This window comes from Neopsephotus bourkii, unplaced genomic scaffold (assembly GCF_033783945.1).
Source record: "Neopsephotus bourkii isolate Nb327-2 ecotype Australia unplaced genomic scaffold, CSIRO-AGI_Nbou_v1 NB_1399, whole genome shotgun sequence".
Taxonomy (NCBI): Eukaryota; Metazoa; Chordata; class Aves; order Psittaciformes; family Psittacidae; genus Neopsephotus; species Neopsephotus bourkii.
Genome location: NW_026901876.1, coordinates 112,027 through 126,082, shown reverse-complemented (window position 1 = coordinate 126,082; position 14,056 = coordinate 112,027). Strand labels below are relative to the sequence as shown.

Sequence of the window (14,056 nt, the reverse complement as noted above, 5' to 3'; positions counted from 1 at the left end):
ATCTGGGAATCTAGACCTCATAGCAGCCTTCCAGTATCTGAAGGGGGCCTATAGGGGTGTTGGGGATGGACTCTTCATTAGGGACTGAAGTGACAGGACAAGGGGTAATGGGTTAAAACTGAAACAGGGGAAGTTTACATTGGATATAAGGAGGAAATTCTTTATTGTAAGGGTGGTGAGGCACTGGAATGGGTTGCCCAGGGAGGCTGTGAATGCTCCATCCCTGGCAGTGCTCAAGACCAGGTTGGACAAAGCCTTGGGTGCTATGGTTTAGTGTGAAGTGTCCCTGCCCATGGCAGGGGGTTGGCACTGTATGATCTTAAGGTCCTTTCCAACCCAAACCGTTCTATGATTCTATAATCCCGGCCCCGCCGTGTACCACAGGGCGCGCCACGCTCAACATGGCGCCTCCCCTCAGGCCGCCGCCGCTCCCAAGATGGCGGCGGGCAGCGCCCGGCCCCTCCTTCCCCGTCAGCGGGAGGACGGGAACTTCCTTCCGGTTCGGAGCTGCGCAACGCCAAGATGGCGGCGGCCGTGGTGGGAGTCTCCTTGAGGCGCGGCGTCCCCGCGCGGCTGCTGCGGGCCGGGCCGCGGCCGGTGAGGGGTCGGGAGCTGCCGTGCGCAGGGCAGCGGGTGGGGGGACCTCGGTGGGGGCGAGAGGATAGGGGCTGAGGGCTTGGGGGGAAAGAGAAGGGCCTGGGGAGCAGGAGGGGGTGCAGGGGGGTCTGGGGAGGAGCTGGGGGGCAGGAGGCGGTGCAGGGGGGTCTGGGGAGGAGCTGGGGGGCAGGAGGCGGTGCAGGGGGGTCTGGGGAGGAGCTGGGGGGCAGGAGGGGGTACAGGGGGCTCGCTGGGGGCAGGAGGGGTGCAAGGGAGAGCTGGGGGGCAGGAGGGGGTGCAGGGGGGTCTGGGGAGGAGCTGGGGGGCAGGAGGGGTTGCAGAGGGGCCTGGGGAGGAGCTGGGGGGCAGGAGGGGTGCAGGGGGGTCTGGGGAGGAGCTGGGGGGCAGGAGGGGTACAGGGGGGTCGCTGGGGGGCAGGAGGGGGTCCAGAGGGGTCTGGGGAGGAGCTGGGGGGTGCAGGGGGCTCGCTGGGCGTGTGAGGGGTCACAGAGGGGCCTGTGGAGCAGGAGGGAGTCCAGCATGGAGTACAGGGTGGGAAGAGGGTTCAGAGTGGGTAGGAGAAGGGGGGGGGGGAGCTTTGGGAAAGAGGGTGTGTTGGGAATGTTGGGGAAGGTCTGGGAGCAAAATAGAGTGGGAGAGGGGTTGGGAAAGGGTTATGGGGAGATGGAGGTTGTCAGGAAATGGGGGATCTGTGGGAGGCCCAGAAGGGGGTTGGGAAGAGATGTGGGAGCAGGAGGAACAGGGATGAGGGGTAATCTGGGGAGAGGTAAATAGGGGCAGGTGGCCTGGTGTGGGAATGCTGTGAGGAGGTGCTTTGTGAGCCTGGAGCTGGGTAGGGAAGTGACTGGGAGCTTCTGAGGGCAGTTTTGGGGCAGGAAGGAATGCCTGCAGGCACTTTGCTTTAGCACTGTCTCCTCTCCCTCGTGAAGGAGGCAGCTGCGTGTGCTAGGATCCAGTGCTGCAGCAAAGCCTTGCGAGGACATCCCATAAACTGCCCAAACGCAACGCAGCGATGGCTCCTGCAGCTCTCACCCCAACCGCGTGGCCTCGGGTCCTTTTGGTTCTGGCTAAAAGCCACCCCAAGGGACCTCAGGGCTGCTTTGCTCGTTGAACACAGGTGTGCCGGGGAGCGCAGACGGCAGCCGCGGCATCGCCCCGTCTCAAGAAGTTTGCCATCTACAGATGGGATCCCGATAAGCCTGGGGACAAGCCCCGCATGCAGACCTATGAAGTGGATTTGAATAAGTGAGTGTGGCCCGTTAGCAAGAAGCTTTGCTGCCAGGCAAACGTGCTGGGGCTGCCTGGGCACGCAGGTACCTGACAAGTGATAACGGAGCAGTGCTTGAGCTGGCAGCTAAAGGTGTCAGCAGTCTCATTAAGCTTAAACTGTGTTGGAGTGGCCAGGAAGGTAGTGCCTCAGCTTGTGTTACAGGGCACCTTGTCCTCAGCACAGTTGAGATCATCGCTGCTTCCTCATAAATCTTACTAGCATCATGTGAGATGATTGCCCCTGCCTCATCTGTCAGTGCTGGGTGTGATGAATTCAGCTGTGCCCTGAAGGCCAGTGTCTCAGTAGCTGTCAGCACTTTGTTTTGTCACTTCTATGAGGGTTTTGCTGTGTTCCTGAGTTGTTTTGAAGGCTTGAAGGTGTTTGTGGCTTTGTTAAGCTTTCTTTACATGGAAAATCTTGGGGCGTGTTCCATAGGTTTACGTATAGCTGGCAATCCCAAACCTGCAGATAAGATGGAAGCTTCATCCAACTCTTCACATAGTTTTCTTCCCACTTAGTTACTTCTGATACATAGATCACATTGAACTTGTAGTAAAGACCTGCACGCCTTGGTGTAGCTGTCACCCGGAAAGCTCTTCTCTGTGGCCCTATGAAGGGGTACAGTCTCATCTGTGGTGCAGAAACCTTCACATGGGCACGTGTGCCTTGATTTCCCTGCGCTCCAGTTGCTGCTGTGCCTTTGCCAGAGGGATTCCCCTTGAGTCCTTTCTGAAAGCTCCACATACAGAGCCACCCAGCTCCCTCCTTAAGAAGCACATGGTGGAGAACTCAAATTTTGGGGTAACTTGCATCAGTTAATCATTTGTTGGGGGTGCCTTCTCTGCTCTATCACATAAGTTGTCCAGGAGTGTGCTTCTGTGCACAGCACTGCCTCTTGTGACCAACAAGGACAGGCAGACTTGTTCAAACCTGACCCAAAAGGACAGGACTGGTAGAGAGGTGCTTGCTTTCTAGCTGGGCCGTGTGCATTGGCAAGAGAAAGGGCTTCTTTCCCACCAGAGGCACATGGGCATGTGCTGATCAAGGGATTTCTGTCTTGGCGCCTGGGATTGGAAGAGCAAGTGTGGTTTTAATTGTAGTTGATAAAAGTGTTGCTTAGTTGGTGCCAGAGATCTACCACTGAGGTGGGGAGGGGGAGTTATGCAGCCTCACTGACTCTGTTTTCTGCTGCAGATGTGGACCTATGGTGCTCGATGCTCTCATCAAGATCAAAAATGAGATAGACTCCACTCTGACCTTCCGCAGGTCGTGTAGGGAAGGTAAGAAGGATTTTCCCCCTGCTACACTGGAGCTTGTCCTCTCTTTGTTGTGACAGCACCCCTGTAACCACTAGAAAAGTCCAGGGCAGATGGCAGTGTGCTGCTGGTCTCTTCAGCTGCTGTGTACAAAGCCCCCAGTGAATCAAGTAGTAAAGTTAAAGCTCATCTTTGTAGGGTGTAATCACACAACACTGAGCCATGAGCAATGTGTTTAGACAGCCCCAGTCCTTCCAGTTTGTCCTAATCTTGTTCATCTCACTGCCCTCCAGTGATGGACTGCATTGGGAATTCCAGCCAGGGAGATGACAGCAGCAGGATTGAGGGGGCAGACATGAGTGGGAATGAATCCTAGGGGCTGCTGAGGCAATAAGGAAGGGTGTAACTGGAAGAGTACTTAGGACTTCTAGGAATAGCTTCAGGAATCTTTTTTTGGCCCTTTGACTAAGCGAAAGAACTGATGGAGGAAGAGGCCATCTGGTGGTTTTCCATGGCAGAGCTGGTCCTCAAGCAGGTACCAGTCAACATGTCTGCATAAACTGCATTGAAACTTGCCTGTAAAAACTACCCCGATTCATGGGTAATGTTGGGAAGCTCAGCTTAAAATGCTAGCTGAGAAAGTGCAAGAAGGGAGGATTCCTTTACGGCTTGACTTCTGATTTAATTAGGTGGGGTTGGGAGTATGAGAAATTGAGGTGCAGTTGATGCCTTAAGATGTTTTGACTTGGATCTCAATGAAAAGCTGCTTTAAAGCAGCAGTTTCCTGTGGAATCTGCATAGCAGGTGGAGGAATTCCATGCACTGTGGTTGTTCCCAGAGTCTGATGTTGAGATAGTCACCAGCTGACTTGCCCTGAATACTTTACTTTGAGAACCTGAAGACAGATTTTCAAGCTGGGCTGGTTCAGTCTTGCCCCTTTTCTGCCATGCGGGGTTAAGAAAACCACCTGATCCCACATTCCTGTTGCATACTTGTGGGGCTGTGTCTGCAATCCCAATTCTCTCTCCAGTTGACTGGAAAAATACTTGTAAGCATCTCTCGAGTGGGAGGAATAACCTTGTTCAAGTGCCAGCCTTTAGCTGGCAGCGAGGGAAGGCCAGTGTGTCTGAGGCTCATCAGGGTGAGGAGCAGTGGCATTTCTCTGACTCATATCAATTGATATGTGGCAAATCCCCTGAAATTAGAATTTTGCCCTTTCGACATTTGTCTTTCTTCTAATATGATGATTTCGGCATTGATCGGAATTGGACACCCGAGCTCCTGACCTGAGCAGTATCTGTGACAGTTCTGGGCTGCTGCTTTTTTTTCTTGTAAACCTTGGCCTTTCCTGGGCTTCATCTGATCCTTCTGTTACTGGGACATCATTATTGGTGTCATTTAATCCATTTGTTAAGCTATTTATATGCTGTTTGTTCTGATGAGTGCCTGTCCTCTCACCTCTGAGAGTTAATAAATACAGTTTATGACACTGCTCTACCCTGCTACAGAAGGCACAGAGAGAAGCTTCTGGCTTAGGGACTTTATCATATCATAGAATAGCTTGTGTGGAAGGGACCTAAAAGCTCATCCAGTCCCAAACCCCTGCCACGGGCAGGGACCCCTTCCACTGGAGCAGCTTGCTCCAAGCCCCTGTGTCCAACCTGGCCTTGAGCACTGCCAGGGATGGGGCAGCCACAGCTTCTCTGGGCACCCTGTGCCAGCGCCTCAGCACCCTCACAGGGAAGAGCTTCTGCCTAAGAGCTCAGCTCAGTCTCCCCTCGGGCAGGTTCAAGCCATTCCCCTTGGCCTGTCCCTACAGGCCCTTGTCCCAAGCCCCTCTCCAGCTTTCCTGCAGCCCCTTTAGGCACTGGAGCTGCTCTAAGGTCTCCCCTTCAGGAGCCTTCTCTTCTCCAGGCTGCCCCAGCCCAGCTCTCTCAGCCTGGCTCCAGAGCAGAGCTGCTCCAGCCCTCGCAGCATCTCCATGGCCTCCTCTGGCCTCGCTCCAGCAGCTCCAGGTCCCTCTTGTGCTGCTGCCCCAGAGCTGGAGCAGGGCTGCAGGGGGGGTCTCCCCAGAGCACAGCAGAGGGGCAGGATCCCCTCCCTGAGCTGCTGCTCACGCTCTGGGGGTGCAGCCCAGCACACGGGGGGGTTCTGGGCTCAAGCACTCACTGAAGCCGGGTCATGGGGAGCTTCTCATTAACCAGCACCCCCGAGTCCTCCTCAGGGCTGCTCCATCCCATCTCCCCCAGCCTGTAGCAGTGACTGGGATGGCCCTGACCCACATGCAGGACCTTGTGCTTGGCCTGGTTGAATTTCATGAGGTGTGCACAGTCCCACCTCTCCAGCCTGTCATGATCCCTCTGTATGCATCCCTTCTCTCCCTCCAGCGTGTTGACTGCACCCCACAGCTCAGTGTCATTGGCCTTGTTTTATGTTTCTGACCTTCAGGGGTGCTTTTGACCATCACTGTAGGGTAGATGGGGGATGCACCTCATTCCCATGCTATAATCTTGATGTTTGCTGCTTCACATCGATACAAGCTTGTGCTTCAAACTTGTGAATGAAGCCGAATGGTTTCTCCACCCTAAGTAGCACGTACAGCTAATGAGTGATGCGAAAGGGATGAGGTGTCCAAGCCACTTGTTTTCTGCTTTGGAAGAAAGCTCAACATTGAGGATGAGTTTTGGCTTTAATGAAAGTGACTCCTGTGTTTGTTTTTTATTTAAGTAGCAACATGTTTGGGCCAATGGCAACTTCTGGCGTTTTCCTTGTCACGTACAGAGTTTCCTGAAGACAGCCTGGGGGTGTGCTTGGGGCCGAGAAGATCTTTCTTGAGCAGGATAAGAGGGTAAATACCTGATGCTTTACTCTTTTTCTCCCACTCAGGCATCTGTGGCTCCTGTGCCATGAACATTGCTGGTGGAAACACGCTGGCCTGTATCAAAAAAATTGACCCTGATGTCAACAAGATCACTAAAATCTACCCTCTCCCCCACATGTATGTGGTGAAGGACCTTGTCCCAGTGAGTATCTCCCTCCTTCAGCTTGCCACCAAGGATGGTGCTGTTCCAGGCGGCATGGGGTTTGGATTGGGTTGGACAGGGAGGTGCCAACAAGATCAGGTCTCACAGTTCACGTGTTACTCCTGTTTCTTGGCTTGGGTGGGTCTGAGCCTCAGAGCAGTGACTAAGTCTGGCCTCACTTGGAGGAATGTGGCAGGTTGAGGTTGAAAATGCCACCTTCCAATGGAGGGGTGGCAGGTGTTCAATGTCATGCATCAATTTACCTTAATAAATGTGACCTCTTTTGACTTCTAGGACTTGAGTAACTTCTATGCACAGTACAAATCCATCGAGCCCTACCTGAAGAAGAAGGATGAGTCGAAAGAGGGCAAGGAGCAGTACCTGCAGTCCATAGAAGACCGTCAGAAACTGGTCACTGCTTCTTTTCTACCCTTGAAATCCCTTGCAGATAAGACCTGGGTTCTACACTAACATGCAGTAGTTTCTAGTTCCTTTGATGACCAAGCTGTCTGGTGCAAAACGCCACGTGGGTGGAATCTGCTCCTGCAATGCAGCATCCTGGCACGTTGGTGTTGTTAAGGATAACATCTGCTAATGAAATGCAGTCGTGGTTGTGATGAGCACTCTGATCTCATTTCCACTGTCTGTACAAACACTATAAAAGCTACAGGCTTGTAATATCCTAGTGGAGATAAGGCACTGCAGTTCATGCTGGCATGCAGGCTGTCAGGCTTGGCACTCTTGTCTAGCTGCAGCATGCTAAGCAGTGCTTTCATGTTGCTGCTTGCTGGGTTTTACCCTAAAAGCAGTTTTACCCTAAAAACTAATGGCAAACAGCTAAACCCTTTTGGATGTGGAGCACAAGCATGATGTGTTTGTGCATGAGTTAAATGTCTGGTTTTTGAGGGGATTTTTCTGGGAATAGAGTGGTGTTGATCCAAAGCCTCTGCAGAAAGTTAAAGGGTGGCTGAGGAACAGCTGAGACATAGCTGCCTTTTTAAAAAGCTGGCAGTGTGGGTAAGTTCTTGCCTGGATTTCCTTGGCTGCCACAGGAGGTAGCAGTAAATCAGCAGTTTCTCTTTTGCCTCTGACCTGTCTTGATCCATTGCTTCATGGATCAAAGCTCTGCCTGTCACTGCGTAGGCACAAAGCGGGCAGGCAGCCTCCGTTTTGGCAAGTGGTAAAAGGTGAATATGAACAGCAGAGAGGAAGGCTGATGAAAGGAGATGCAATAAAAACCCATGAGCTGCACTCATCTTGAAAGTTTTCCGTGAGGGGTGTGCTTGCTGCAAAGCTACAGGGCATGAACAGACCCATCATGTGCCCCAGATGTCGCAGTGTCATGAGACCGGTGCTGTGACATTCTCAACAACCACAGGGTCTTACAGTCTGAAAGAATCTTTATCTGAGGGCACCAGATAGTTCTCCTGCACCACTTCATGGTGTTATCTGATCTGTTTTATCTTGTTGCTGAAGTTCCTCTTGCTGTGAGAACAGTGCAGGAGAAGTGTGGATACAGCTGGAAAACCTCCACCTTTTCCTTTGAATCATCAATGATTTGAAATGTTACAGTGAGAAATAAGACAAATTTGGGGTGAGAAGGTAACCCTGGCATGCAGAGCTCTGGCAAAGCTTTGTGAAAGACTAATGCAGGTGACTTGTTAAAGCTCTGAGGAGTTCTGGCATCAGGTACTTTTCGAAGCTAAATGTAATGATCCTTTGGCCCCAAAACAACATCCAGGTACATAAATTAAGGTGGACTGGACTCTGGCTCTTAGCCTGGAGGGTTGATTGAGCTACTAGGAGGCTTGGGAGAGTTCGTCTTCTGCCCAGTGTCACTTCCATGTAGGTCTTCAGTGCCTTCATCTCTGTGTAAATGATGATATGGCTCAAGGCTCGCACCATTCCCATTCTCTAAGTGCTTGGGGATGCCCTTGAAGCACATGCTAACCTAGAGCTCTTCTCCCTGAGGCTGTGGGGCACACAGTGATCTTTTTTCTACAACACTCCTTGAATCATTACTTGGTAGCACATTATTCCTTTCCTCAGCCACTCTCTGGGACAGACTGGAAGGATAGAATGCCATAGGATGAAGCAATTCCCTCAGTTTTCTTCAGTTTATGCTTTTTCCCCCCCTGTTGTCACAAACCCCTGGTTTATTATAGGGGTTGAGTTGGGACGATGGAACATGGGGAGGACCTGCATGTAGGAATTGCTCTCTTCCAGCTGTACTGCTTCAGTGTAGGGTTTTCAGAGCCACTCTGTTGCACCAAGTCACTAGAGGGGAAAAGTGGTGAGGGAAGCACATGCTTTTGTAAATCCCCTCTTTAAAAAAGGGCTTTGTCATGGGTTTCTGGAGTGACTTGACTGCGGCCTCCTACCCCATGCAGGACGGGCTCTACGAGTGCATCCTGTGTGCCTGTTGCAGCACGAGCTGCCCCAGTTACTGGTGGAACGGGGACAAGTACTTGGGTCCTGCTGTGCTGATGCAGGTAAGGACGGATCCTGTTTGTCACATGGGGCTGCCTAAAAGCAGGACAGATAGGTGGGACAGTATTGCACAGTCCACATTTTGGGCTGGAATTCCTGAGGGAGGTGTTGCTTTTAATGCTTCCCACTGGTTACAACACCTTGAAGAAGCATTTGGTGTGTCAATGGCTCTGACTTCCAGGCCTATCGCTGGATGATTGACTCCAGGGATGACTACACAGAGGAGCGTCTGGCTCAGCTTCAAGACCCGTTCTCTCTCTACCGTTGTCACACTATCATGAATTGCACAAGGACTTGCCCTAAGGTATGTGTGCATCCTGTCTGTGTCCCTTGTAGGGTTCCTGGATTGTCTCCAAGCACCCTGCTTGAAAGCCAGCAGGGAAACACTCACTTAAGCTTACTTTTCTCCTCAAGCTTGCCTTGGCTTGTTCAGCCTCTTGAAACACAGCGGGTTACCAGCAGCTGTGCTTACAGTAGTGGCTGTACAAGAGGACCAGGCAAAGGCACTGCAAGAACATCTCTTCCTTGTGAGCAAAGCTGTGACTTTAATAACCTGTTTCCAAGCTTTAGAGTGTGACAATAGGGCGCTGGTCATGACAGGGACACTGACAGAAATGGTACAGGGAGGTTTGTGCTGTGTGGTCCAGTCAGTGGTGTGAGCACCACAATACTCTTAACCCTCCACAGTGCAACCTTAAACTCCAATAGTAGCAACTACCCCTGGTGTATTGTGCAACTTGTGTAATGGAGAAGGCTACAACAAGCTTTCAACACCTCAGGGGGACGTGTTTTATGCTGACATCCTGCTGTTAGGACATTTCCCAGATGGTCTGGTTCTCTGGTATTTCTTTTGAGAACTGAGTAAGCTTTCCCAAACCAGAGCGTGCCTCTTCCTCATCTTGCAATGACCTTGTGCCTGTTGTTAGGCAGATTATTGAGTTTTGCTTTCCTGCCAGCTGTGCTTTGCACAGCCTTTGCTTGCACCTGGTGGTGGAGTAATTCCTGAGCTGTGAACTAATACGAAGGTAAATATTGGAGCAGATGACAGATGGGAAGGGGAGGTGATTGAGATCTGGGCTGACACGGTGCGTGCTCATTTCTCCATGTGTTTCTCAGGTGATGCCCTGACTACAGACAATTCCCCCTTTGTGAAGGGAGCTAGCTCCTGATCAGTGTCAGCTGTTCAGCTGAAGGTGAAGGTTCAGCTTGAACATCTGGCTGTATGCAGGAATGTACACTCTGTGAGGAAGCAGCTCGTGGCCTTAAGTTTGAGACACCTTTGTGGTTAATAACACACTGCCCCCCACGTGCTCTGATCCTGTCAGTTGTCTTCATCAGCCCTGACAGACTGCACGGTGAGCTCTGCACCAGGGGCAGTTCCTGTTCCATTCTCAGCCATACTCTCACCTTGAGGTTAGCCATGCTCAGTTTGATAGCAGTGCTACAGGGTGAAGGGCCTTTGTGACTTTGATGTGTCTATACTGTAGGAAAACCTCCTCAGGAAAGCTTAGCTGGCTGGTGTGAGGAGCATTTACAGCTGGTGACTTTGCTCTTGCTCACTTCCCCAGTGCTCTCCAAAAGAGTTTTATTTCTGGTAAGGAGAAAAGCCACATCAGCTTTTCCCCGTCTCAGCCTGGAGAAGAGAAGCTGGGTGGAGACCTCAGAGCAACTTCCAGTGTCTGAAGGGGGCTACAGGGATGCTGGGGAGGGACTCTTCATCAGGGACTGGAGCGATAGGACAAGGAAAAAGGAGAGGTTTAGGTTGGAGATAAGGCAGAAGCTCTTCCCTGTGGGGAATGTTGGAAAAACATCACCCTGTTCTGGAATCTCCTGGGAATCCCTTGGGCACCCTGGGTGCCCAGAGAAGCTGTGGCTGCCCCATCCCTGGCAGTGCTCAAGGCCAGGTTGGACACAGGGGCTTGGAGCAAGCTGCTCCAGTGGAAGGGGTCCCTGCCTGTGGTAGGGGTTGGAACTGGATGAGCTTTAGGCTCCCTTCCAACCCAAACCATTCTTTGTTCTATGGTCTCTTGTACCGTCACTGTCAGGTTTTACAAGGCAGTTTCCTGTCTCCAGAACTCATTATAACCCCTATAAAACTGTTGAATTCCGCCCTGCTTAAGCTTTGTTCGAAGTTCCTGTCCCTCAGCTGCTCACTTCTCTTTGATCCTCGAGTTGCTGATTCAAAACCAGTCCTCCAAAGTCAAATGAGCAGGGACAGTGCTGCTGGCTCAGCCTGCAGGTGGAGGAGGTGAGCTCCCAGCACTGCTGCTCTACTCCAGACTGCCTTTTACCCTTGTAAATTGAGCTGGAGTGCAGCAAACCTGCAGCAGCGTGCTCAAACCCATGGCTCTGCATGCCATGCTGCCTGGCCTGCCTGGAGCCAGCTCTTCAGTGCTGCCTCTCATTATGCTTTAACCTCCCAGCGTTGAAAAGGAAGCACAAGATTAGGCTGGACTCCAGCTTTTAGGGGGGGAAAAGGGTGCTAAGCACCTCCTCTGCCAGCTGTTTGTGTGAGTAGCAGCACATGTGTGACCTTACCAGGACTTAGATTGGGGTGAAGCAGGACGTGGGGGCTTTAACGTGCTGGTTTTCCTACTTTTTAGGGTTTGAACCCTGGTAAAGCAATTGCTGAGATCAAGAAGATGATGGCAACTTACAAACAGAAGGCGACTGCTGCGTAATGCTGCTCCCTAACTGGAAGTGGAACACACAAACATGCTTTATCTGAAAGGAATTTATACCTGATTGAGCAAGAGAAGGTTCCAGCAGGCAGTTTGGTGTTTTCCCTATAGGTTTGCACGTACAATAAATACTGTAAAATACAAAAAAGAGCTGTTCCTTTATTAACAATATTGAACTGATGCTTCTGCCTCTGGTGTAGCATCCCCAGGCTCTCTGGGATGGGGTTTTGAGTGTCTGAGGAGTTGGGGTCACCTCTGGGGCTCTGCTGTGGATGGGGATATGAACGTGGCCCCATGGCAGAGATGAATAGAGACAGAATATCTGTGGTGACCTTGATCCCATGTCTTGAAAGCGAGTGCATGTGTGGGAAGAGACCTGCAAGTCATAAGCCCTGTGGCAATGAGCAGGGAAATGATGGAAGTGGCTGGGAAAGGGGAATGTTGGAAGAATCTCACCCTGTTCTGGAATCTCCTGGGAATCCCTTGGGCACCTTAGTGAGGATCTGGAGCTCCCAGAGTCAAAGGCCAGTGGCATTGCTGTTAAGACAGAGCTGTCTTACCACTGCCCTGCTTGTTGGGCTTACTTTCTATTCCAACTCCTTAAGCAGATTTACTAGAACAGGGTTGGATCTTCCTCTTTGCTCCAGCACAAGTGGTTTTGTAGCTCCTGATTGCCCCAGTTTGTGATGCTCAGGGTGGGTTGTTGCTTGAAGCAGCAGTTTTTGGTCTTAGGGGGATGGAGAGTGGGGAAGTGCTTTGTTCTGCCCTCTAATAGATAAATTTGTATCTAGATGGAGTAAACACTTCTGGAAATGTGATGCTGCTTCTGAGATGTGCTGTGCTCACCAGGATGCTACCAGCGGGCAGCAGATGAAGACACAAGTGGCAGAAGAAGCTGTCTGCAAGGCTTAATCCCCAAATGACCAGGGTTGGTCCCTATAGCTAGCTGCCCCACAGCAATGGAACCTCCTGGCTGCCTCAGGAAGCTCAGCTGATGTTGCTGCCTTCATAGTTGTAGGAATACTTGGGGGTGCAATTCTGTGTCACTGAATTGCCCATCTTCTCTGTGTCTTGAATGTCAGAGCAAGCTGCTCTAGTGGAAGCATCCCTGCCCGTGGCAGGGGTTGGAACCGGAGGAGTCAGGGAAAACATTGCCTTTATCTCCCTGGTACAGAAACCAAACCTCCCATGTGCAGGGATGGGGGCACGGCTGCATTTGGGGTGAGGGGGTCATTGCAGCCCTGCTTATAGCATTGGGTTTGCAGTGGTTGGAGCCCACAGAGCAGAGCTTTGGCTGTGGGGGGGTTGTGCTCTGCTCTAGGGGAGCAGTTTGGGGCTGCACCCGGGTCATGGCTTCAGAATTCCCCTTGGAGCAGCTTTCCAGGAGGAAACCCTGCACCAGTGTGCAAATGAGTGGAGAGAAAAGGGGAGAGGGCTGCAAACCCCCTTTTGGGGGCATCCTTATGTGGGGTGCAAGCCCCCTTTAGGGGCACAGAGCCCATTGTCTTCACTCGCAGGATATGGGGGTGCAAAGCCTCATTTGGGGGGCAGAGCCAGTACGTTTCCTCGCAAGATGTGGGTTACAAAGCACCCTTTGTGGGGCAGCCTTTTGCCTTTCTTTGCAAGATACGGGGATGAAAACCCCTTTTGGGGGGCAGAGCCAGTGCATTTGTTTGTAAGGTGTGGGGGTACAAAGCCCCTTTGATGGGGCAGAACCAGTGCATTTCCTTGCAGGATATGGGTGTGAAAACCCCTTTTTGGTGTGCAGAGCCTGGTGCATTTCCTTGCAGGATGTGGGGTTTAAAAGCACTTTTGGGGTACAGCCCTTTGCCTTTCCTTGCAATATATGGGAGTACAAAGCCCTTTTGGGGGCAGAGCCAGTGCATTTCCTTGCAGAATATGGGGTCAAAGCCCTAATAGGAGCTAATCCCAGGTTATGCTGGGATGCTGCTTTGCTTGGGGGGGGGTAAGTGACTACAAGTCCCAGCATCCCCCATGCTCCGCCCTTCCGGGGCTCCCGCCCGTGTCCGCCCGCCATGAGCGCAGGTCGGGGGGGGTCCCACGCCGGGTGTTTGGGGGTGCAGAAGGGATGCAGGGACCCCCCCCCCTCCGCTTACCCCATAGGGGTTGGCGCATCGCGAGTGGCCCCGGGGTTGTACTTTGCTGTGCGGGTGCCTTGGGTTGTGCGGGTTGGGGGTTGCGTTAGGGTGCAAGGGGGGAGCGCACCCTCACTCTATTCGGCGTTATTTTGCCTTTTTTTGGCCCTAATTTGCAGCATGGGGAGGAGGTGGGGATGATGCAGAGCGGGGTGCGCCCCCCCCCTCATGGATTTGGGGGGTGTCAGAGAGAAGGGAGGAGCGCAGCATCACCCCCGAGGAGCCTTTAGCGCACGCTGGGGTGCTGTGGGTCTGGCAAGCGCGGATCCCGATGGTCCGGGCTTGTGCTGTTACGGGGGGGGCTGCTGCTGCTTTTAATGGGTGCTTCCTTACCGCAGAACCGGTTTGGCTTCACCTCCCGTCGGGACACGAGCGCTCAGCCCCGCTCCGGCCGGCACCGCTCCATGGGACCGTGTGGAGAGGCTGCTGCTGATGAATCCACCCGCAACGAGGGGAAACGAAACCCGAAGTGAGGCTTTCGGATGCTCCGAAAGGCTGCGGCTGGATCCCTGCGGCACAGCGGGAGCCGCTTCCCTGCCGGCAGGTTATTCCCACTCGGGGT

At 52.6% G+C, this 14,056-nt stretch overlaps 1 protein-coding gene across 1 annotated transcript; it reads left to right on the top strand.

Annotated features, from left to right (window-relative positions):
* Nucleotides 1–457: 457 nt before the first annotated feature.
* Nucleotides 458–11,486, top strand: SDHB (succinate dehydrogenase complex iron sulfur subunit B). Its single transcript, XM_061367799.1, has 8 exons — nt 458–597; nt 1,736–1,863; nt 3,083–3,168; nt 6,031–6,167; nt 6,462–6,578; nt 8,558–8,659; nt 8,839–8,961; nt 11,261–11,486. The coding sequence occupies exons 1-8, from the start codon at nt 523–525 to the stop codon at nt 11,336–11,338; spliced, it is 846 nt and encodes a 281-aa protein (XP_061223783.1). The 5' UTR covers nt 458–522; the 3' UTR covers nt 11,339–11,486.
* Nucleotides 11,487–14,056: the final 2,570 nt, after the last annotated feature.

Excerpts from the sequence above, each read along its gene's own strand:
- SDHB (XM_061367799.1), top strand. The coding sequence starts at position 523 with ATGGCGGCGGCCGTGGTGGGAGTCTCCTTGAGGCGCGGCGTCCCCGCG. Across the intron at positions 6,579-8,557 it reads TAGAAGACCGTCAGAAACTG|GACGGGCTCTACGAGTGCAT; the intron begins GTCACTGCTTCT and ends TACCCCATGCAG. Across the intron at positions 8,962-11,260 it reads GCACAAGGACTTGCCCTAAG|GGTTTGAACCCTGGTAAAGC; the intron begins GTATGTGTGCAT and ends CCTACTTTTTAG.